Below are 23,555 nucleotides of genomic sequence, written 5' to 3'. Positions count from 1 at the left end.
AGTGACTGACTGATCTTTGCAATATTTATCAGTTTGTCATACGCTTGTCTGGTACTTGGCCGAAGTTTCATCCCATCATGTAATAATTGGATCTTGATGTCTTGGTCTTGTATTGATTCTATCGCTGTTGAGGTCAGCTTGTGGCGTCTTTCTGCGTTGTATATACAGACAATCGGTGGTTTTTTGTCCTTGTGTCTGGCGTATTTTCGTTGTCAGTGTCAATGTCAGAAAGGAGGGGGTGAAATGTATTAGAAGTGTCATAGGTTTGACTGTCTTGGTTGTTTGTGCACGTATTGGCTTTTTTGGAAATTCTTAGGGTTCGTTTTGCATGTCTTCTTCGTCTGAGGAGTCACAAGGAAGTTCTCTCTTCCTGTTCTTCAGCGATGCATCTGGATTGGATGGTTCTTCTTTGACCTGCGAGTTGGTGGTGTTGTTCTTCTCACTGCGTGTTAGTGGGCTTGGTGGTGGTTTTTGTAGTCTCATTTCATCTTTCTTGAAGCTGAAGAGTTCTCTCTCTTTCGAGGTCTTCCAGTCTGCTCCCAGCCACCTTGACTGCTTGGTGCTGGTCATAGACCGTTCGTTGCATCTTCTTCTTCTTAACCGCTTTGCAATCAAAAACGTCTGTTTTCCCATACTGAGCCAGAATGCTCCCGTCCTTGCTTATATAGACGAAGAGAAGCGGTGGCGCGCGGAACTACATGGTGGAGTGCGCGCAGGAAGGCGCACGAGCATAGAGAATCAGACGGCCGACCGGGGAATTACGTGCACTTGACAATTGCTATGCACATGAAAACTTAACTCTGAATATAAATGTGTGCTAACCAAAGCAACATACAATTATTACACGTTTACAACTTAAATAAATAAGGCTCGCAGGGCTTGATACTAATTAACATGTTGTAATACATGAACATTATAAATACAACATTCAAATGCCACGCAGGACTTGAATTAAAACAAAATAAAACATCAGAAGTCTTTAAAGATATTTGGTTTCAACACTTAAAGTCCTTGTAACGACTTGGGTGCGTTACAAACAAAACATCACATCTCAAACCACTGCACGTACACTTCGAAGTTCGATAATCGTAAAAAGAAACTCGAGATGTTTATGTTGGATTCAGTGGAAGCGAACCTGGAGTAGGTGCATGCGTTGGGGAAGAGGACTTCCAACGAGAATGTAGATGTTTCGCTCTTAAATTCCCTTTACCCCTACAGGGAAAGACAGCGTATACTGGCTGCAATGCAGTCGGTGAAACGAATGTAGAGTCCTACTCGGACACGTACACATACACATACACCCCCACACACATACATACACACAAACACACACAGCGCAGCGCGCTACGATGCCAGGGGTTCCGGGTTCGAATCCCGGTTCGTCTGTCCTGAATGAAAAAGAAAATAGTATCCAAGTCGGCAAGGTTCTGCCACGCCGAACTCTTCGCTCATACAGCTCCGGGGTCTAGCCAATGACAGAACTTGCTTTAGTCACATGATAATACAAGTCTACTTGACGTCATTACATGAGCCATACTATATTTATTTATTTTATATTTATTTCGGCTTTATATAGATAGAGAAGTTAAAGATGCTATGGCTTTTCTTATACTTAATCACATACTTCGATATTTTCTTACATTGCTTTGCTAATAAAATTGAAAATGAAAACAACGATAATAATTTAAAGCAACACAAAAAAGAATACAATTTATAAACGCACACACAGATACATGCTCACCATTTCATGCACATAAACAAAAAGGCAGTACAGTTTATATTGTACACACATATTCTCGCCCTTACACATACACACATGCACGCACACAAACGTGAAAGCAAATACTTAACCTTACGTATAATTAGAGCCAAAACGGTATACATTAACGATAATTCATCTTAAATATTACATATAATCATTATTTGTGTCTTACCTTCTTCTGTCATTCTCTGCACCTACTTCTTAGTTTGGAAAGTCAAATATTTAATTTAAATACACTATAGTGTGCTTGCAACACACACACAAACCTACGACTTTTCCCCAAGATGATATCGATCAGGTATAGTGTTGTTTCATTCTTTTTGACTTTTCTCTTTCAAATTGTCTGAATTATAAGGCAATAGATGCAATAGTCGGAACGGTAGAATATTAACTTGTTCATTAGTTCTTTCCCAGACACCCTATATAATTAGTAACCACAACAAATACTAGTAAGAAGGAAGGCGAAATAAAATCGAAAATGAAGCAATTTGGAAGGTGATTGGTGGAAAAGTAAGTTTCAAGAGGGATAAGCCAATGAACATAACAAAACACACTTCAAAGTTGAGTAGCAGAAAACATGAAACCAAACTGGTAGCTGCAAACTTTCAAGTTTAAGCGGTGTAGTTGTTTTTCGTTATCCTGTGGGTTATGTAACCCACAAACCTTTGATGTTACTTTGGTTGCATAGCATGCAGGCGTTCTGAGCGAAGAGGGAAAGCTAACCAAATCAACGAATCAGATACCACAGCTTGCTGAACACTTCGAGAGAACGATTGAACACAGGAGGTGCAACTTTGACACCGACAGTTAGCAAACGAGAGATAACTATGTGCAATATCTGTTTTAATACTGCTTACGATTGCAAACAATTAGTACGTCGGTAGAAGAATTCCCTTACGTTTTGACACACACCGAAAATGAACTGCGTAAATGGTTTTGCTGAATGGACAGACTACCTTTAATGAAGTTGCTGTTACCATGGATATTATTCATGGATCTGCATAGATGAAATTGCTGTTACCATGGATATTATTCATGGATCTGCATGGATGAAATTGCAGTTACCCTGGATGTTATTCATGGATCTGCATGGATGAAATTGCTGTTACCATGGATATTATTCATGGATCTGCATGCATAAAATTGCTGTTACCATGAACATTATTCATGGATGAAATTTCTGTTAGTATGGATATTATTCATGGATCTGCATGCATGAAAATGCTGTTACCCTGGATATTGTTGATGGATCTGCATGCATGAAATTGTTGTTGCCATGAATATTATTCATGGATCTGCATGGATGAAAGTGTTGTTACCATGGATCTGCATGGATGTGCTTTATGAGTGTTCCTCCATTAATTTCACCATATCACCACTCATCCTCATCTTCGCGATTAGCCAAAAGTGACAGGGAAATCGTAGTAAAATAAACCAATTAATGAAAGAAGATAAACTGCGTAAGAAAGTTTAGTGAACATGTGCAGGATTTGGCACGGCATGCTGTACCAGAGACTCGAGTTCGACATCGTCGACATGAGTGTTCAACTGATCTTGCACTCATTGGCATCAAACAAAGAGCTATAGTGAAATGGCTGAGTTTCACATTGAAACCTTTCGCCTATTACTTGACTTTTGTTCAATTTGCACTTAATCCTTTTCGTTGATATTTATTTCACGGGAAATTGCGACTATATTACGAGCTGAAGTATAAACGTCAACGAGACCGTCAAATAGTTGTGCTGAACAGACGGGCTACCTTTAATGAAATTGATGTTGCCATGGATATTATTTATGGTCTGCAAACTAACAACCTATGAAAGATCACAGCACCAGAAGCACTTCCATTGCACAAAAAAGAGAGAAACAAACGAATCACGGCTCCGTGTTTTCTTTGGTGCAAACGTGTATGCATCCATGTTCTGAAAGCAATTGTAGAACAAATATGATAATAATTAGTCTCTCTAGCCGAGACAAAGAAAAGGTTAAGGATACTGCAGTTCACAAAATACATCACGTAATAAAATGAGAGAAAAGTTTTAGTGAATTTGTAGGAATATACATATTTTGGAAAAGTGAAGAATTATCAGTTAACTTAATTAAAGTTTTCCAATACAGAGTACCATCATGGCTGCTATTATTAGACGTTTTAGATCACGGAACACTAACAAACGTACTATACAAATGCATTAGTGTAAGCAAGAGGGCCAATTTTTCCAAACTATTCTGTATAAGATTGTATGTGCAGGGAGTGTAAAAATACCGGTCGCCATGCCGCCTGAAGATATTCATCTGGAGCCTGAATTTTCAAATTCATTTCTAAAGAAATATATATTATTTTAATATTTCGAGTTTGCTTATAAACATTTTCATTACCTTTTTATAAATAACAAGCAAATTATGTATTCCTAATGTCTTTGTGTTTTCTGTATCACGTGTATAATTAAATCAGAATAATAAACATGTTATTAAAAATTTATGAAATGTTTCTAACCATGATAAATTCCTGCCATGTTCATAGCTGAATTATAAAATCTGCAGTGATATGGTAGGGAAAGTTACTATAAAGTAATAATTAATAACTTTTAATCCAATCTTGTCATATTTCATAATGTGTAGCTTTATCTTAGCTGGATTCATAGCTTTCTTACACTGTATTTGAAAAGCAAAACTGGCTCCCTGGAAGGGGGGCTAGAGTCTGAATTATTTTAAGTTTTTCCACCCCTGTGTATGTGACAAGGTGCCGCCAAGACATATGAATTAAACACTTTTCTAGCCTTATCCCTCTGCATTTAACAGGAACACATGAATCGTACACGAATCGGAAAACATTTTTTTTGTTCGTCGGTTAAGATACGGATATGACTCTTCCCAGCACGACGGTTTATTATCGTGTCAAAGGGCCCATCCTTCCCGCTTGGTTTCGTCCAATGTTCGCTGTTGTAGGAGATCAGAGAACACCATAAGCGACGCCCAGGAAGAAAGAAGAATATAAGCGTTACGTGATCATCGACTGAGAAAGGAGGAACAAAACATCAAAGCATTATGAAAAACCTTCCTTTTTCGTATAGCTTCGTTTTTCTTCTTTTTTCAGTTTCCTAGCGTCCAATTACTCGAGCTAACTTTTGCTCTGTTTCACTTTCTATCAATGAGAGCTGGCATACTTGTATAATTATTATGCAAGGAACGTCGTGGATTTTTCAATGTCTGTAGTTTTGTCCTTGATATCAAAATAGGCGTACAGATGACATAGCAAAGCTACTGAATTATAGATAATACCCCCAAAACTACACTTGTATCATACATTGATGCGTTTCGTCACATTGTCGAAGCAAACCATTCAAAGTTAATATTGTGGACCTGCTGAAATTATTCACATACATTAACTGGTATTGATATTTTAAAACATTGCTTCAGGGCGTCAACCGGGCCAAATGTTTTTTTTCTGTTGTCTTGGTGGCCGAGCATGTAAAATAGTCCACTCTCTATCACCCCGGATTTGAGTCCTTGCCTTAGCATTAGCAACACAATTAAGCCATTTTCACATTTTACAAAAATTCTACATTCGCTTACCAAAACAGTGTTATTTACATAAAAGACAGTCTACACGTAACGTTTCGACCCTGTATCAACACCTTATTCAGAAATAACCAATTTTTGTCTTAAAAGATTTCTCAGTCTGAAGAAGACCATGAGAGAGGGTCGAAACGTTACGTGTAGACTGTCTTTTACATAAATAAAACTGGTTTGGTAAGTGAATTTAGTGTTTTTGGGCAAGAGTGTTCTTTGTGAGTGTCCTTTCAGTAATTTCATCTCATCACTACTCTTCCTCATCGTCGCGATTAGCAAAAGGTGGAAGAAAAGCGACGCTAAATACAATACAAGTATATTTTACAAACTTACGTTGGAGTTGGTTTGGAGTCCATCATGTTTAAATGAACACCAGGTTCGTATAAATGAAAAATCTTGACCAGTACTCCAGTTCAGCTGAGTGTGTATCAATTTACACTCACGTAACATAGTCGTCATCTTGAAACGTGTCAACCAGTTTCACTTAAAGAAACCACTCGTCCCAGATATCTATCAGATACAAATATTGTAGCTCAAAAATTTTGAATTCATGGGCTGCTTACAACATAGGCAATTTCTCTCTTTCAACATTTATAAAAGTTGTAAAATAATTTGGTTTAATTTCATAGTCTTCTATCTTTAGATACTTATTACCCAGACAAACTATATCTATACAAAAAGATGGATTGATACATGAAATAAATAAGAAAGATAAACTACCAAAGTGCATTAAAATGATAGAAAATGCAACTTAATTTATCAAGTACGCAGTTATAATTGCAGAAAAGGGGAAAAGTTCATGAGTGTAAAATACAGAGTCCAAAGTTATAATTATTACAACAAATGTTTGTACTAAATGACATAGGTTCTTTATCATGGTTTATTTAAGTTAATTAAATCTAATAATACCTAATTAGATTTTCGAGATATACGAGGACTCGTTAGTGGCGCTTTGTAGCAGGGGGCGTCACGATGGATGATATATTATGTTTACAGAGATTTTTCGAAAATCAATACAGTCATGGCCTGCGATCCATAATCAGGAGGCAAAGAAAGTTTTCCTGCGGCTGTACCAGTTTCGTAAGTGGAAAATAGAGTGTTTCAGAAATTAGGTACGAATATATTCGAGTATGTGCACTGTATGTATACAAACTTCATTTCTCGAGTTTCACATTAAAAACGACTCATGGACACCTCTATTTAATCTAATTATACCTAGAACCAAATACGAGTATATAAATCAGATACTTTTATAACTGCAGTAGTTAATTGGAGTTGGTCATATTTGATCCATCTTTTCATTAATAAAACATTTCAAAATTTTCATTCCCCAAATATAATAAAGTTTCAATATTTGAAAGTGTTTTTATTATGATAGTTGTGCTAAATGCAGGCTTATAGACCTCATTAACCACTCTTGGTATTCTACTAATATAAACATTCTGAAGTTTTTTTACGTACTACACCCCAATGTCAACCTTACCTCCACGTAGAACATCCTGAACTGAAGACTAACGAGGCCCTGGCGTCTGGGCCTACGGCCAGTATAATCCTCCGTAGGACCGTGTGTGGTTTTGTCCTTTGTTTTATCTTCATATGTGCTGAGTACCCCTTCGCAGCCTCAGATTTTAACTTAGGTAAGAATATTTTAATCCTCAGACACGTTTACTCCGACGCTATAAGGCAAAATGAGAAAGAGGAAAAATACGACAAGTTTATTTTAGTTATGGTAAGGGGTTAGTGTGTGTGACGTTTAATGTGACGGGTGTAAAGTAGCCTGAGTGCAGACGCACCCAGAATTTTAATTTCAATCAATCAATCAAGCTTTTCTGTTTCTAAAAATCATTTCGTCCAGAGGCAGACTTACTTGCCTTTCCCTTGAATAGCCCGAGCACGAAACGTAATTTACACGTTTATTCAGGAACTACATTGTAATGCCATCAAGAGGCAGTGAAACGATCACGTAGTAATTACGCAAAAGAAAAAAATAAACTTTCGGTGGGAATTATACTGAGTTAGGAACACTGAGATTTCCTCCCCATAATTGGGATTCCGTCGCGATGTGAAAGGAGCTGGGAATTACACATTCAGCGTCAGCGCTAAGCCCCTCTCTGCGTGACGGAAATGGTAATGCAAGTCGCACAAAGCGCACTGAATGCCGGAACATCTCGGGGCTCAACTACTATCTCTTTGCAACCGCCCCGGTTACAATCTGTGTGTGTGTGGCTTCCGGATCGTGCGCTGTTTCATAAAGCCCCAAAAGGTAGATGATATCTCTGTGGGGAAGCCGGTCTCATCATGAAGCTTGCTCGAGCGCAAGTTTTGTTTAGATCTTTTTTCCCCCGGTTCTGTCTTTGTCCAATGCTGTTTAAGTTGTTTTTTTTTGCAAGAAACAGATGATGTCGGAATTATTGCTTACAGTGACAGTTTTCTTCCCAATCTCATGTCTGAAGCGAATAACACAGGCAGACTTCATAATGGTTAGTGCGTCCATTTCGATATGCGGAAAAGTAACTTCGATGAAGATGAATGGGAAAGTATTGAAGTGGGTGAGTGACTAACCACAAAGGAACGTCCATAAAAGAACAGCATTTACACCCAGAATCTCGATGTTATGCAGAACTGTCTCGCAGTGTTGCCACGTTACACGTACATCTTTACTCCTTTGAAAAAAAATCTGTACACAATCGATTCCACAATGCGAATTGACATTGATAATAATACATTTCAAAACAAGATTGATTTATTTAGATTTTTACTTCGCTTCTTGTGCCACTTTTGGCTAATTTGCGAAGATGTGGATGAGTAATGATATGATGAAATTGATGAATGGACACTCACAAACATCCATACGCAGACCGGGATTCGAACCTTCGACCCCTGGAGTCGTAGAGCGATGTGCTAACCACTCTGCCACGGGGCCCACTCAAAACAAGATCAATATTGTAGTTGTAGGATTACCCAATACTAAGAAAAAGTTGTTTCACAAAATTGATAAGAACGGTTTCTTGACTAACTTTAAAAAAAAAACGGAAATTAAGAGTTGTGTATAAAACCTTTCTGCCTGCATCAGATTAATATTTAATCACGGTCGGACCACCCGCTTTTTATTTATAGAATTTCAAAGTGAGCGATCGGTTTAAGTACTTTAAAAAACAGCACTTTTGTTCTCAAGACGATAAAAAATCGAAGGTGCACTCGAAAAAATATGGTTAGCATACATTAACGCAGAATAAGCTAAATTTTGATGTAACTCTTTTCATGTATGTCTACTGGTTAATTTTTTATTGAAGTCCAAACTCGAGTATACATAATTTTTAATCCAATAGTAGGCTTCAATCCTAGTTGTGTATTGTACACTTTTCCACTATGTCACATAATATACTGCCTTCAGGTGAATCCTTTTTACCTTATACTGTCAACACTAGACACTAGATCAGTAATCAACCTCTCTTTCACGTAGTACACCCTGGGCTTCATTTTGTAGCCTATCGAGGCTCTACCGACCGCCTGAAACCACAACAAGCATATCCCTCTGAGGGGATTTGTGATGTGTCATCGATTCTTTGTGATTGTTCGTTCATGCATCTCATCATCTTGCCATTGTCGCAATCAGCCGGAAGTGACAGAAAAGCGACACAGAATAAAAACTAAATTAAGTAAGTAACTTCTACCTTCGAATCCTCAACCAAGGAAAGATATGCTCTTTCGAAATGTACTCTATAAAGGGGCTGAGTTTGGTAGGAGAGAGAATGATTCATGTCCAGATAATATTACGCATATATTAACAATGCAATTTAAACAACAACAAAGGTTTTAGAAATTCACTCTTAATAATTATTATTATTGGTGGGATTCAATGTTATGACCTTCAACCAACTACTGGATTTCGTATGATTGATTCGTTGTGCTAAAAAGTTAATGTTCTTTATTGTACCTTAACTGTTCCTTTACAGATACGGATTATGTATTCAGTTTCTTTAACCGCGACCATCTTATGAATTACACAATCCTTCCGTATCGCCTCACCAATTTATTAATATCACTCAACTCCTGGCTCTGTAGTATTTCATTTTACCATGTTTGTTGATATTATTTTCTCCACTTTCCATTCATTGTCCATTATTGTTTTACTTTTGTTTTACATATACGATATAGTACATGTATATGCCTTTTCTTGGAAGACATTTACATATACCATATACATGTATATGCCTTTTCTTGGAAGACATTTACATATACAATATAGACGTAAATGCTTTTTTTTGGAAGACATTGCTTTTGACAAGTATTCAAATTCAAGGGTATAATAATTTTTAACGAATTGCTCTTCGATGTAAATATTTCATAGATTTAGTAATCACTGTGATTTCGTTTTTGTTACAGGTAAGTTGATGCTGAGTACATACTTGATTGTTACAGTGAACGTAATGTTTTGACATTATTCAAGACAAGAATACGTAAGTGTTGTCCATATTTATTTATATAACTTTGAAACTATGTCCTGAGATTGACCGTACAAAGAGTAGATGGCAATACGCAATCACAGGCTTCAAATATTTACTTGGTCGTGCGTAGGTAACACATTTATTAGGTGTAAGTTGGTTTGGTAGTACCGTTATACGCACAAAAACGGTCATCGTTTTTGTACGTTTCTGAAACTGTGTACTCCTCATTCTGAACTGTATTAAATGTAACGCTGTTGTATGAAAAGTGCGCTACGATTGTTATTTAGTGTTTTATCTAGAAGTCGAGGAAGAATGGACAACACTGCGAATAGTGTTCTCATAAATAAGAGTTCATGTGGCTGTCGCTGATATTTGAAGAAGACCAGTTTAGTTGTGTTGTGGAACATAAAAATTGGGTGTTGCTCAATTTGATATGCTATGCTTCCGGCACCATGAGTGCGGGAAGAAGAGGGTAGGGATGTGCACGTAGGGAAAGAATGGATATAGAAAAAAGAGAAGAGAAGATACGGGATAGAGTCCGTTACTTGTACATTAGACGCGAGTGCGAGCTGTTATATGCATTATACACAGATCTGAAGAAAAGGATTCACTTCTAGAACGAACCTCATCATTACAGCTGTAGTTTTTGGTATGCTCTATCACCACTAGGAGATAACAGAATTTTCTGAAGAGTACTTAAGTGAGTAGCATGTTATCTTTTCAGTCCGTAAACATTAGTGAACCATTTGCATATCTGTCTAAACATACAGCCATGGTCTAATCAATATGTAGACAGATTTCTTTCTTGATTTGGAGTTTACTGACCTTCCTCGGGAATGAGTAGAACAACTTACAGATTACATTTGGGAATTATTAAAGTGTTGGAATATTGAGAAGAAAGTTGTCTGATCAGGAGACAACACAAACACAAATTTCGGCAGTTCTTACAGGAAGGGAAAAAACTATATTTTCCAGAGGTTGCAAAGCAAGTTTGGGCACAAATTAATTGGTGTAGGTTGTCCAGCTCACTTCATTGCCATTATATACAAGGTCTGTCAATAAAGTAATGAAACTGGCAAAATTGCACCACATCTGGCAATGCCGCAGGATCACACGTCAACCAAAAACTTGATCAACATAGCTATTGTTGTTGTAAGTCGCTAGTGCCAATAGGTTATTGTTAATGCTGTTTTTCTTAAATCAATTTGTTAGTCGTGTATCACGGAAATGTAAGAGTACAATTTTGCTTTGTGTGAAGCTCATGAAAAATGCCACGAAAATGTGTGAAAATATGGACCTGTGGGAAGTATGTTTTGTCGAGGATATGAGCGTTCAAGTGGCACAAGGCAGTTTTGGAGAGCCGTTTATTTGTTAAAGATGAACTCCCCGCTGGAAGACCTTCAGCTTCGAAAACCGACGACAAAATGGAAAGAGTGAGTGCTCTTCTGTTGCCCAATCATAGACTGGCTGTACGAATGATAGATGATGAGTTGAATTTGAGCCATACCACGGTCAAATTAGTTTTAACACAGAAATTGGACTTTGTCAACACTTGGATGCTTCACCATGCAATTCCCCTTGTCACACGCCGATCTCATTAATTAAGTTTTAGCTAAAAATCCACCCTATTGCCCTGATATAGTCCATGTGCCTGTCTCGTGTTCCAAAATTGAGGACCCATCGCATTTTCAGATAGTAGAGAACATCAATAAAGCATAAACGGATTAACTGAAGGTCCTTCCAGTCACCGACTTCCAGCGCTGCTATGAAGAGTGGGAGTGTGCGGTGTGTGGTCTCCCAAGGAAACTATTTTTAAGGAGGTAAAGTTGATTTGCAGTTTGAGCATATGTACAGAAGTACAGAAGTACTCGTATATTGAAACAGTCTTATTACTTTGACAGACCTTGTATAGAGTGACCTTGTATAGAGAATATCTTTCTCGGCTCAAAGCTCTTATACTTATTTCTACAACAGCTCTAAATTTGTGGTATGTGTTCCATACCGATGAGTAGATGCACTCTTCTGGGAATTTTGTCCTCTCCTTTATTGGAGGTGACGAAGCATACGAAGAATTCTTTGGAGGCTGTCAACCAGGGTGGATAAAAATCATGATTTTTATTTTTTTAAATCATTTTTGATGATTTTTAAAATTTAAATCTGATTTTTTTATTTAAATCATTTTTTTGATTTTTTTAAAACACCCGCTTAAAATTGCTTGTATGGTTTTTTTGGTATCATACACATAGATATACCTAGGTATGTTTTTTTTGTAGAAAGGAATTTTCTAGTAAACGGCTCTGTAAAATATTTGAACAGTTAGATTAAAACACATAAAAAGCATATGTAAATATATATTTTTCTGTTCCTGATATATAAAGCTACTATGGAAATGTCTAAATGTTTGTTGAGTGTTAATGAAACTACAATAATTTCAGTAACTTTTCTTCCAGTAAAACTAAAACATTTTCGATGTACTTTATAATTGTAACTTAAAATATTTTTATGGTCCTTGTAGCTGAATTTTGGCAATTTTTGTAATCATAGTTTGCAAAACATCAGCTGTCATGTTTATTTACAGTTTAATGATAAATACATTATTTATGGTTTAGTATTTTGTATATTTTTCTACACAAAATGATTGCAATTTTTTGCAATGTCTGCAATGTTTTAAAAATTATTGAATTTTAAATCAAGATAAATTTAAGTGTCTTTACAGTTTACATATTACATTTCCTTTCGTATGAGCTTCACCGCATCAGTGCATATATTTTGTTTCCTTTCCTTTTCTTTCTTAGAGCCTAATAAACGCCATTAAAGTATTTCAAGTGTAATGTACTTTCACGAAAAGTGATTCTGACATACATAAAATCCTTATGTATATTATTCTATAAATTATTTATTTGAAGTGGTTTAAATCAGTGATATTTTTCAAAAAAATCACCTGATTTAAATCAACCTAATTTAAATCAATCCACATTGATATCAACTAATGATAGACGTTCTGAAAGTGATTATTTTCCCACAGATCTCTACATAGCACATAATTTATTTATTTATTACTAAACACAACAGGCGAATGCCCAATTACAGTGTTCTACATTTCTTATTTATCTTTACACTCAGTATATCAGATCTTTACCACCATGTACAATATATATACGATACTGATATAAAATATTATAATTTATATAAAATATGGAAATAAAATAAACAAGGATAAATCAAGGATATAAGTTATTTACATTAAAGAAATATATTAATTATGTGTGTAATAAATGACCTGTAAATAATTGACACACTAGAAAGTACGTACATATATGTAATTGAGTATAAACTACGAAAGAAATATATATTTACAAATATTGCGTTTATGTTTACATTGTTGACATTTATTCTTCCATTCCTTGAATAACATTTTTGAATGTCCCAATAGGCATGTGAAATATGTCTAATTTTGGTTCCTTTTCGGAACATCTGTTGTACAGTTCACACATTCTCCTGATACGTGATTTATTTATAATGTTCGATCTTCTGTTACTACAATAAAAGAGGCCCCCTTTGGATCGTGTCTTGGAGATAGGAACACGTATGTGTATTTGTTCTAGAAGATGTTGCACTTGAATATTATTGTTCATGATTTTGTATAAGAAACAGAGCAATTGCATCTTCCTTCTTTTGCTGAGAGAAGGCAGGTTGTGGTGTTTACAGAGGGAAGTGTATGATTCGTATCGGGGATATATGCCTGTTTCTTTATAAGTGGCGTACCTTACGAATTTAGACTGTAGCATTTCTATTTTATGCGTGACAATTGAATGTCAGCAGATATACCTTCAATCTTGTGATATCCCAGAAACGATTCGAGCTATAAATGATTGCGTGACAGCTCTTGGATCCGCTTTGAAAGGGAGATGGACAATTTCCTAACCGAATAACATTATACGACCTGAGTACCCGATGTATTGTTTCTGATTGTCTATACTTTCTTCTACGAATCTCTTACATCTTCTGTTGACCAGCAACAAGAGCTTCTGCTATCTTTTCCATGAGGAATTTTCATTAGAAGCAGATGCTCGCGAGATGGGAAAAACCTCGACTCTCGCCGTCAAGGATATGACAGCATCAGAGAAACGATTCTCTAAAGACGAGCTGGCTGTTGGATTTTCTGATCAGAAAAAAGACCTGAAGAGCCGCCGTAGCAGCAAACTGTCCATTCCCATGGCTTTTTGTCTGTATCCGTCACGGATGTTTTGTTTTTATCTTTCTCCTGGTCGGTCATCAGGCGGCGGAGAGGAAAATGAGCAGGGGCTAAATCTTGCGGAAAGCCTTTCCATGCATTGTTCCTTTCTTGTGTGTGTGTTTGGTTTCGTGGATTCATCTTCGCTTCGTTCTCCTGAATTGGTGCATTGCAGGCTGCGACTGGACGTCTGTTTAAATCTCCCCGCGGCTGATTTCTGGCAAAAGAAAAGCGCCCAGGGTGCCATGATCGTGTGGACGCCACACCAAAGCTCAGTTGCTTTGTTATACCCCGTGCATCTGAAGATTGAGACAACGAGAAGGGCGACTATAAAGTTCTGGAACTGGTATTGGTCGGCTTCCGTGGAGTAGTAGCCAGCGTAAGGCGCTGCTAAACTAGTTTCTTAGATTCTAGTGCTAGAGAAAACATTGATGTTTCATCTTGAATTTGGTATTGAATTATCCAACTTTAAGTGAAATGAAAACAAACATTGACAAAAGATTGAAAACAACGGCTAGGAATGAACAGACGACTCCGCGATAAATATTGCAACTGGATAAACCTGCGGGGCGTAGATAGTTTGCATACTTGAGCTACTCATTTGACCTTTTTTACCGTATAGAGTTCCATTCATTTGAACAAATCATTTTTATCAAGGAATACATCACCATGCAGCTTTTGATTCAATTAAATGTATCATTTCAGCATATCGATTCACAGGCATTAGACGAAAGGGCTCTCGCAAAGGAACACTAATGACCAGGCAATGACTCGAACCAGGAACATTCAGAAGCAAGATCATGAGTCCGCACACCGCCGATATTAACTTCGTAGGACGGTGATTAGCAGAGTAAACCGTGTACCTATTAAAACAATGACTAAGATTTTCGTACGTAATTCCCAAGGTAATTTCTTCCTTCCACAAGACGCATCTAGAGCTTAGGAGGAAAATGTATTCGTTTTCACAACGGAAGTGAGCTTCCTTTCACATCATTACAACGGTAACGCAAATATACACAAGGACGCAGAAAGATAGTAATAAGTTTTCTTTAACATTTTCGCATCATCAGCATAAACTGGATACCGAACAGAGTCTGCAGACTTCAGGTTATAACTTTATAATTCCCAGCTTTTCTTTTTACAGCGTTCAAGATTATTCTGATGCAGTTCCTATTCACTCCACGCCATCCTTTTCCTTGTAACAACAACAAAATAAATTTACTAACTCGAGCAAGCCGTTCCAAAGGCTTACCATTTAACAATTAGCAGAATTTATTACGATAAGGTTGTGTGTTGTCCTTTGTTTGTGCTGAGTGCCCCTTTACAGCCTCAGCTTTAAATAGATAAGGAGTTTTTAGTCCTCACAGATAGTATGGTTTTAGTTCTTATTTAGTAGTGCATGAATGAATTAGATTTAGAAATTGTGTAAGGCAGTTTTAACATACATTTCATTTTCCCGTTTGGGGCCTGTTTAGGTACGGAGTTTATCACCTGTATTACGTGATGGGGAAAATAGATTTTTCCGGTTGTTTTCTGGCTTTCTAGATCATGTAACACATACAGTTCGGTGTGTCCCACTCGATGGTAGCCCCGCAAAACATCACGTCATTACGTAAATATTTGACCGTTTGCGATGAAATTTTGAGAGGATGTAATTTATTCCATGAGAAAGGTGACGCGGCTGTACGCCGTAGCCGTTGAGGAAGGGCAGCAACAAGCAAGTTTCGCGAGTCGTTGTTGTTGGCGCCGTGTTTTCAGTGAACTGTGTCGAGAGTTCGTGAATCAGTTGGATGATCAGGAATTGACACTCGATTGGTACCAACAAGATGGAGCAACATGCCACACATCTCGAGTGAGCGTGGCTGAGATGGAATCCTTTTCCCCTGACAGAGTCATTTCAAGAGGATTACGGCCTCCCAGGTCACCGGTTTTGCCCCCACCAGACCTTTACGTATGGGGACACCTGAAAGGCAAGGTCTATCGTGACAAAATACGTACCCTCTATGAGTTACGGGAGAAAGTCCGCCGTGAAATCCAGGCAGTGACACCCGACGTTCTGGCAGACACATTCACAAACTTGCAACGTCGTGTTTTTGAGACGCTGGGGGAGGATATTTCCAGCACCTCGTGTGATTTAATTTCTCACATATAAAGGGATATCAGGTACGAATTTTGTTTCATTTCCTCTCCACCTACCCTTTTTACACAACAATTTCTGGGGCTACATTCGAATGGGAAACCCTGTATTATATATATAATATACATAGGCTGATTTTTTTGTAGTGGAAACTAGGATGTAGCGACACCGTGAAACGGAGCCAGGCAATGTCGTTTATACCAAAGGTTAGTGACATGCGTACCCTTCCTCAGAGCAAATGAACTCACTCTTTCCACTCCATGCCCGTGCGCAGTGACAACAAGAACAAAGCAGTTGTAAGCGAGCAGTCGTGGAGTGCAGTCGCCGTGTTTACAAAGCAGGAGCAGCGGAGCTGGTTAAAAATTGAATGTGCTAGAAGTAGCAGAGCACGACAGTGTTACGATGGACTGCAACATGCTAAATCCCTAAGATGAAGGAACCATTTGGTGGGATTCGCTTCCGAACAGTTCGAGACATTCTTCTGGCAGTAGATCGCTCTTTTCACACTATCAACAGATTAGGCCGTGCCAACGGCTTCCACATATCTGGCAACACGTTGTACGCAACACTGGGGACTACATCGAAGACCTGTAAAACTTAGAACCGTGTATGTATGCTATGTGTCTAGAAAATAAATAGTTGCCACTACTAAAAAATCAGCCCTTGTCTGTATACTATACACACACACACACATTATGCGTGTGTGTGTGATATGCATAATATGGGGCAAATTTACTAACCCATGGGATAAGAGATATTTTAGACTTCAGTTAAGTTTAAAAGAATATAAACTCGGCTGTATGTTATTGTTGTCCATTGTTACCAACAAAGAGAGGACAACATGTAACAGTATCCACGGTGTGGATCTATAGTGATCCAAAGCTGAACAAAAACGAGCTGCTTGATGCTAATGGCAACCACGTTATTAAACGCTCGGATTTGAACAATTTCGCTGCACGACACACGCAAATGGACTCGTACGAGCTGACAGACGAGCAAATCCAGCAGTACAAGGATGTGTTCTGCAAGTTTGACGTGGATGACGACGGCAGCATCTCGACCAAAGAGCTTGGGACCATGCTGCGATCTCTGGGGCTGACCCCGACCGAGGAAGAGCTGCAAGCGATGATAGACGAGGTTGACGAGGACGGCAACGGGATGCTGGAATTCGACGAGTTCCTGTCGATGATGTCGAAGCAGCAGCAGGGCCGCGACCCGGAGGAGGAGCTGAGGGAAGCCTTCAAGGTGTTCGACAGGGACAACAACGGATACATCTCCGCCGAACAGCTGAGGACGGTGCTGATGAATGTCGGCGAGAAGTTGACGGAGGATGAAGTGGACGACATGATACGGGAAGCTGACATAGACGGGGATGGGAGTATCGACTATGAAGAATTCGTCATGATGATGATGCAGAGATAGATCCTCTTTGGCACGTGTCTATACAATCCCATTCAAATTAACGAGTAGAGACTCGATGAAATCTAGTGCTCGCGTTTCAACCCACTACCCTAGACATGTAAATGGACGCTATCACGGCTATTTTGAGTCAATAAATTTTTGTACTTATTTTTTTGATTTTGATTTGATTTATTTTACTTCGCTTCTTGTGCCACTTTTGGCTAATTTCCGAAGATGTGGAAGAGTGATGATATGATGAAATCGATGAATAGACATCATAAATGTCCATGCCCAAGCCAGGATTCGAACACGGGACCCCTGGCGTCGCAGCGCGATGTACTAACCACTCCGCCACGGTATATGCTTTCCGAGAAACGGCATGTCCTTTTAGGGTACTAATCAAATTTAGTGAACATTTACCCTTATTCGCGGTTTCTGACTGTCTGTGTCAGCTATTATTATCTAGGAAACCGCCAGAGCTATAAAGAGAAATTTTATGGAATTGATAGACCTACACAATAGTCAACGCAACAAACTAAGCCCGTCAGTCCGTCTCTCTTATTGTGAGAGGCAACAATCGATGAAGTAACCTGTCGATATCTCGAAACTAAGATGTCAAAAGTCAGCAATCAATCAATGGACCGTATGGCGTTGTGTGTGTTGCCTAACTTTATGGCGAGGAGCGTACATCGCTACAAAGTCTACGACCACGATATTTTATATATTAGCGGGAAAATGTAATATGTAGCGAGTTTAAAAAATAACTCAATTCTAGCTTTGATCGCTTCTTATTCGAAAGCTGTATAACGTATTTACACCGGGCATTCTGCATCTCCGCGTATTTGTAATACTTTATATTGCCAATTTTTGCAGTAGAGAAACCTGTAGAAATTTATTAATTGGGAAATTTAGAATAAATATTTTACAGAATGCCAACTTCGGCACAGAAAATAAACCACGGGATCGTTAATAAAATTACTTTATGGGTTTGGAAATCGGCATTTCTTGAGCGAGTTGCCACATTTAACAAATATAGGTATACTTTGGTCATTTTTTTCCATTCTGAAATACAATATTACTTGACAGTGCCCATAGAAATTGACCCATTTGTTAGAAAAATGTGTATTGCCGAAATGTTTAGATTTACCCCAAATTTTGGGCTTTCAGTCACCTCCTTACCAGGCGCTGATCTGTTTTATATTTCTGTTTCTGTTCTCATGACAACATACGAAAAAATGACACCAACTGCTATACTCTAGCGCAAAAGTGCATGGCAGCATTGAAAATGTCACCAACAGGCTTCTGACATGGTTGAAAGAAAGATCCAAATTTTGGATAGCGAGAAATGTTTCTGCCATTAGTTTCGTTATTCAAATAATTTTATCGAAGAGTACTACAAATTGTATAAAGAGGGCAGTGGCGCATTAACGATTTACTTTGGGGAGTGCATGCCAGTTGTGCTACAGGTTCTGTACATTGATAAATTAAAACTACTTTTACGAAGAGGATGGATTTCTCTCATACTCGTATATAGTTTCATCTTTCATGAAAATTCATTATATTAAGCATTATAATTTTTTCGCGCATTTTTTGTATTTAAAATGAAACTTTTTCGCATAAACTTTAGTTCTTTCACTAGATCTTGTTCTTTAATTTTACTTATACCACTCACTTAAATAAAAACAATTTAATGTATATTTTACCAGTATTGGAGCACTGCATCCGCCTTCTTCTGGTGTGTATATTTTTGAGAGAGGACGAAGGACCTCAAATTTAATTTCGCATTATAAATTTCGTTCTAATGTTAGGCACTTCAGTAAAGTTACGTAAGGCCATTTTACGCCCAAAGAGGCTATTCGGTACTAGATCCGAACCACTGTGTCATATGATTCTACTAGGGATCGAACCCGGGACATTGCGATTACAAGGGAACGCCGTAACCACTACGCCATCGGGGAGCACAAAAGAAGCTGTAATTGATCGAGAGGTAAGGATAAATCATGGAAGCCGTGAGCAACTAATAATTATAATTTCAAATATCGCATTTCTGAAAAGAAATATTGCACTAAATGCTACTTTTTTTACTTCACTCATGAAATTGCTTTTTCCAACTCACAAATTTTCAATTACGATCTTGTGGTAGTTTCAACCCTTCCTCCTCGAAATTGGCATTCTGGAAAAAAATATTTATGATGAAGTTGTTCATTAATTAATTTCTAGAAGCTTGTGCAGCACAAATTGGCAATTAAATGTATTATAAATTCGTAGAGACATAGAAAACACGGTGTTTCAACAAACGATCAAATTTAGAATTGTGTGACTTTTGAAACGCACTGCATATTAGATTTACCCCCACGAGAGTAAAGAGAGCGCTGTGTAAAAGATAATGGGTCGTTGACTTTTTAGAGAAGTTCGCCTGTCTCTGTAGAGTTAGGCAACACACATAACGCCATGCGGGCCAGTGGGCATTTCAGGATCTATGTGTCCCATTCTTAATATTTTCTATTTTTTGCCTTGTATTGTACCCACGGATCAAATCGAGCAATTCCAACTTGCTGGTAATGAGAGGAAGTAATTATTTTGTCCCTTGCGCGCGCATGCTAACTCCGTTACGTGGGAAGAATAATAACTATGCATACACGAATAACAAATTATAAATAATGATAACCCCATACTTCATTATGAGTGGCATTAGTTGAGAGAGATGTTGAAAACTCTCGCTGAACGTACACCCGGAATGCTAACAGCAAACATTTCGAGTAGCCTGATGCAAGTTGTTCCTCTCCCCAACGTAATGACAGGCTTGCATGTGTCTGTTAAACTGAGGCTCGTTGGCGTCATTAGTAAACATGTTCCTCACGGCCGCTGGCAGAATAGTCAAATGCAGTGGTGCCATCTATGCAACTCTGAAAGTCACAACTCTCCTGCTCTTGAGAGTCAGGACGAAATAAGCATAGTCAAACAGAACCAGAGTTTGCCTGGTTCGTTTAATTTAATGAATTATACATACTAATGGAATCATAATTTCTAAATATAACCAATTAAAATAAATAATTAAGTAAATAAATTAAACTTAAATAATTTTTTAATAAAAACTCGAGGTTATTACTTTTCAAATACGTATTTAGTTATTTACGTGTTTAGTATATATTGTCAATTAGACTTCCAATGCACTTCCATTCACATAATGTGCATTATTTGCTGATTTCTGTTTTAGTTTATACTATATTTTATATTTTATATTTTATTATGTCAGTTAACATTTCTGTCGTATTACCAAATGACCTTAGTAAATAGATATTGATTCATACAACCAATATAAACTTCCATCTTCGGACCAATCTACAGTTTAAAGTAGCATCCGAACCACTATGAGCCTCCACCGGGTACCACTGCGCCATCTGGGAGGCCCAGTTTTTATTCGTGCGAATTAATTGCCACTTGATCAGAAACTTAACTCCAAGGCGAGTTATTTCCTCTGCTTGAAATTCAACATCCCTTTAATCGAAACAATTTTACTTTTGCGGCAGACAAAAGCTATTAGCGATTTCGGCAAAAGGGCAATTCTCGGAGCTGGGATTGAAATTGCAGCGGGGAAGTTCCACCCGATCGATGCTAATAGGAGGCAAATTGATTTTCGTGATCGACTTGTCTCCGGGCTAATTGAGACGGAGGAGGAACCTCCTTGGAAGGAAGCCAGAAAAGGACGCCAGATCGGAAGCGAAGCTGGAAGGAAGGGAACAGAAAAAAAAGTTGGACTCTACAGGCTTCATCGTCTTGTCGGCCAGTCGTACCTTGAAATCCACATCAGTGTTTCATCACGGCCCTTCCTACTGATCCAAAGAGAGGCGTTTCTTCTGATTTGTAAGAGTTTTACTCAGTGTGCGAATTAACAGGGGGGTTTCCGGGGATTCCACCCCCCGACAGAATTTTATCTCTGGCGAAATATAATAATTATTATCCCTGCCAGAAATGTTTATATCCCCCTCAAAGAGAATTGAATTGAAAGCATATAGTATAGCATTTGTTAACTATGTACCAAACACGATTGAAAAAATCATTTCTGTCCAGTAATGGTCCAGTTATGAAACATTTCCTTGTTGAAAGGTATGTATCCTTGTGAATTAAAAGAAAACACCATTTTGTAACTGAACAACTCGCCGAGCCAACAGCAGGCTCCTCTAAAGCTTTCATTGCATAGTTCTGATATTTTACATGTATTTAAGCTGACAAGAAACTTGTAGGCAGGTTTACAATAGAAAGTTATTAATATTTTCGGTGTTACTATGTTCGATTGCTGTTTTTGTGTATGTTTGGGTTTTCCTAGAATGTAAATATATGTATTAAGTGCTTCTAAATTACGTATAAATGTTATCATACAATTTAATGGCTTAGGTTAGAACCGATGTTCTCTAAGGTAATAACTAACCGGTAACATGTTTAAATTTGCATAACCCCCCCAAAAAAACCTTCCGAAATAAAATCGCAAAATCGCCACTGAGTGGGCATCCTCCCCCTCCCACAAAGCAAGAAGTTTAATTCGCACAGTGGTTTTACTTATCGTCATCGGAGGCGAGTTACTCCTCCTGAAAAGTGTGCAACTCCTGAAAACGTTATGAACAAAATCGGTCTGGTTGGAAATTCTCCTTCTTTGGTGCACTCGGTGGGTTTTTGAGGCCTTGTAGTTACAATATACGGGTCCCTTATTGAAGAAAATACCCAGAGTACAATGGCAAATGATGAACCTTCTAATCAATTAAGTCAATTATTCCATCACTGCCAACATACCAAAAAGCTTGATAAGTGAACAGCTTTATACATTAAATATCCATTTTCAACGTGACCGACCTCCTGGAAATAATTCCGCCTAAACTTCCTCCTCACTTATGCCCGACTATTGCCTGACAGTATTACTATCTCTTTAAAGAAATCTGAAAGATCACGCCGGATAAATTTTATTGAAAATGTACTCATATTAGTCTACTAATACTGGATAACAAATTTAAGCAAACTTTCCGCATATCTGTTTTTAATTAAAATTATTAAGATGTGATACCAACAGAACGATTTTTTTGTGGACAAACATCAGAAACCAGTGTGATGACCACCAAAGCCCTTTCGGCGACTACAAAAATTGATCATTCCGTCGGCGATATGGTTTTCCTTAATTTATTTTTCCTCTTGGCGTACAATTTAATAATTTTCGAGGCCTCCTCAAAACATGTTGATTTTACTTTAACTTATATATTTTTTAAAAAACTTTCTTCCATCCTTGCTTCGACCTTCCATTTATTTCGGGTTTCTTCAGTTCTAATATTGTCTCGTAAGGTTATTCGACATAAAGACATCAAAAATCTTATTTGTGAACAATCTTTTCTAGTTTTACCATGTTGACGAAGAGTCCTACATTCGTTACCACATAATAGAGCCGGTTTTCAAATTATGTTATGGTATCTAATTTGATTTTTATGCTGATTTTTTTTCCAAAATTTACAATCCGTTGAAATAAACTATGCACACGTAACAAGCAGAAAATCTTATTAGAAGCATTTTGAGTCCATTGACTGCATCTGTGTGGCTGTCCAGTCTAGAGATCTATCTATTAAATCAGCTACAATTGCTGATGTACCAACCTGCAGTACTAGCTCTCAGAGTGTCCACATCACGCCAGGTCAACTCGCCGTATTTGTGGCAGAGCGCTCTAATGTGCACGTGTGCAATGGAGAGCGAGCAGTGAGAGCAGTGTTGTAGGATGGGCGGAAAGGACTATACGTACGAGGCAGGAGGCTTCGTCGGTCGCGTTCTTGCATTGGGAAACCTCTCAACTGCTTTCTGAGTAACGGTGTGGCATTGTAATCATGGCAAAGAAACCGGAAGTTGTTCCGTTAAAAGAAGGTGCCTTTGTTTCTGATCGCAAGCGGCTACTCCACTTCTGCTCTTGCTTTGAGCAGCAGTATGTAGATGAGAAGCTCGCACTTCCGTGGAGCGTTCGCTGGACCAGTG

The 23,555-nt window shown here is 38.0% G+C and overlaps 2 protein-coding genes across 2 annotated transcripts in view; both read left to right on the top strand.

Annotated features, from left to right (window-relative positions):
• The window catches only part of LOC145991713 (uncharacterized), a 659,814-nt gene that overhangs the window by 216,863 nt on the left and 419,396 nt on the right, over positions 1–23,555 (top strand). The window lies entirely within an intron of this gene.
• LOC145991396 (neo-calmodulin-like) lies at positions 17,029–17,722 on the top strand. Its single transcript, XM_083127386.1, has one exon. It carries the CDS (start codon positions 17,121–17,123, stop codon positions 17,571–17,573), a length of 453 nt encoding a protein of 150 aa, XP_082983512.1. The 5' UTR covers positions 17,029–17,120; the 3' UTR covers positions 17,574–17,722.

This window comes from Lepisma saccharinum, chromosome 8 (genome assembly GCF_977018435.1).
Source record: "Lepisma saccharinum chromosome 8, izLepSacc3.1, whole genome shotgun sequence".
Classification (NCBI taxonomy): domain Eukaryota; kingdom Metazoa; phylum Arthropoda; class Insecta; order Zygentoma; family Lepismatidae; genus Lepisma; species Lepisma saccharinum.
Note: the sequence above shows the minus strand (reverse complement) of the source record. Positions and strands in the feature narration are given on the sequence as shown.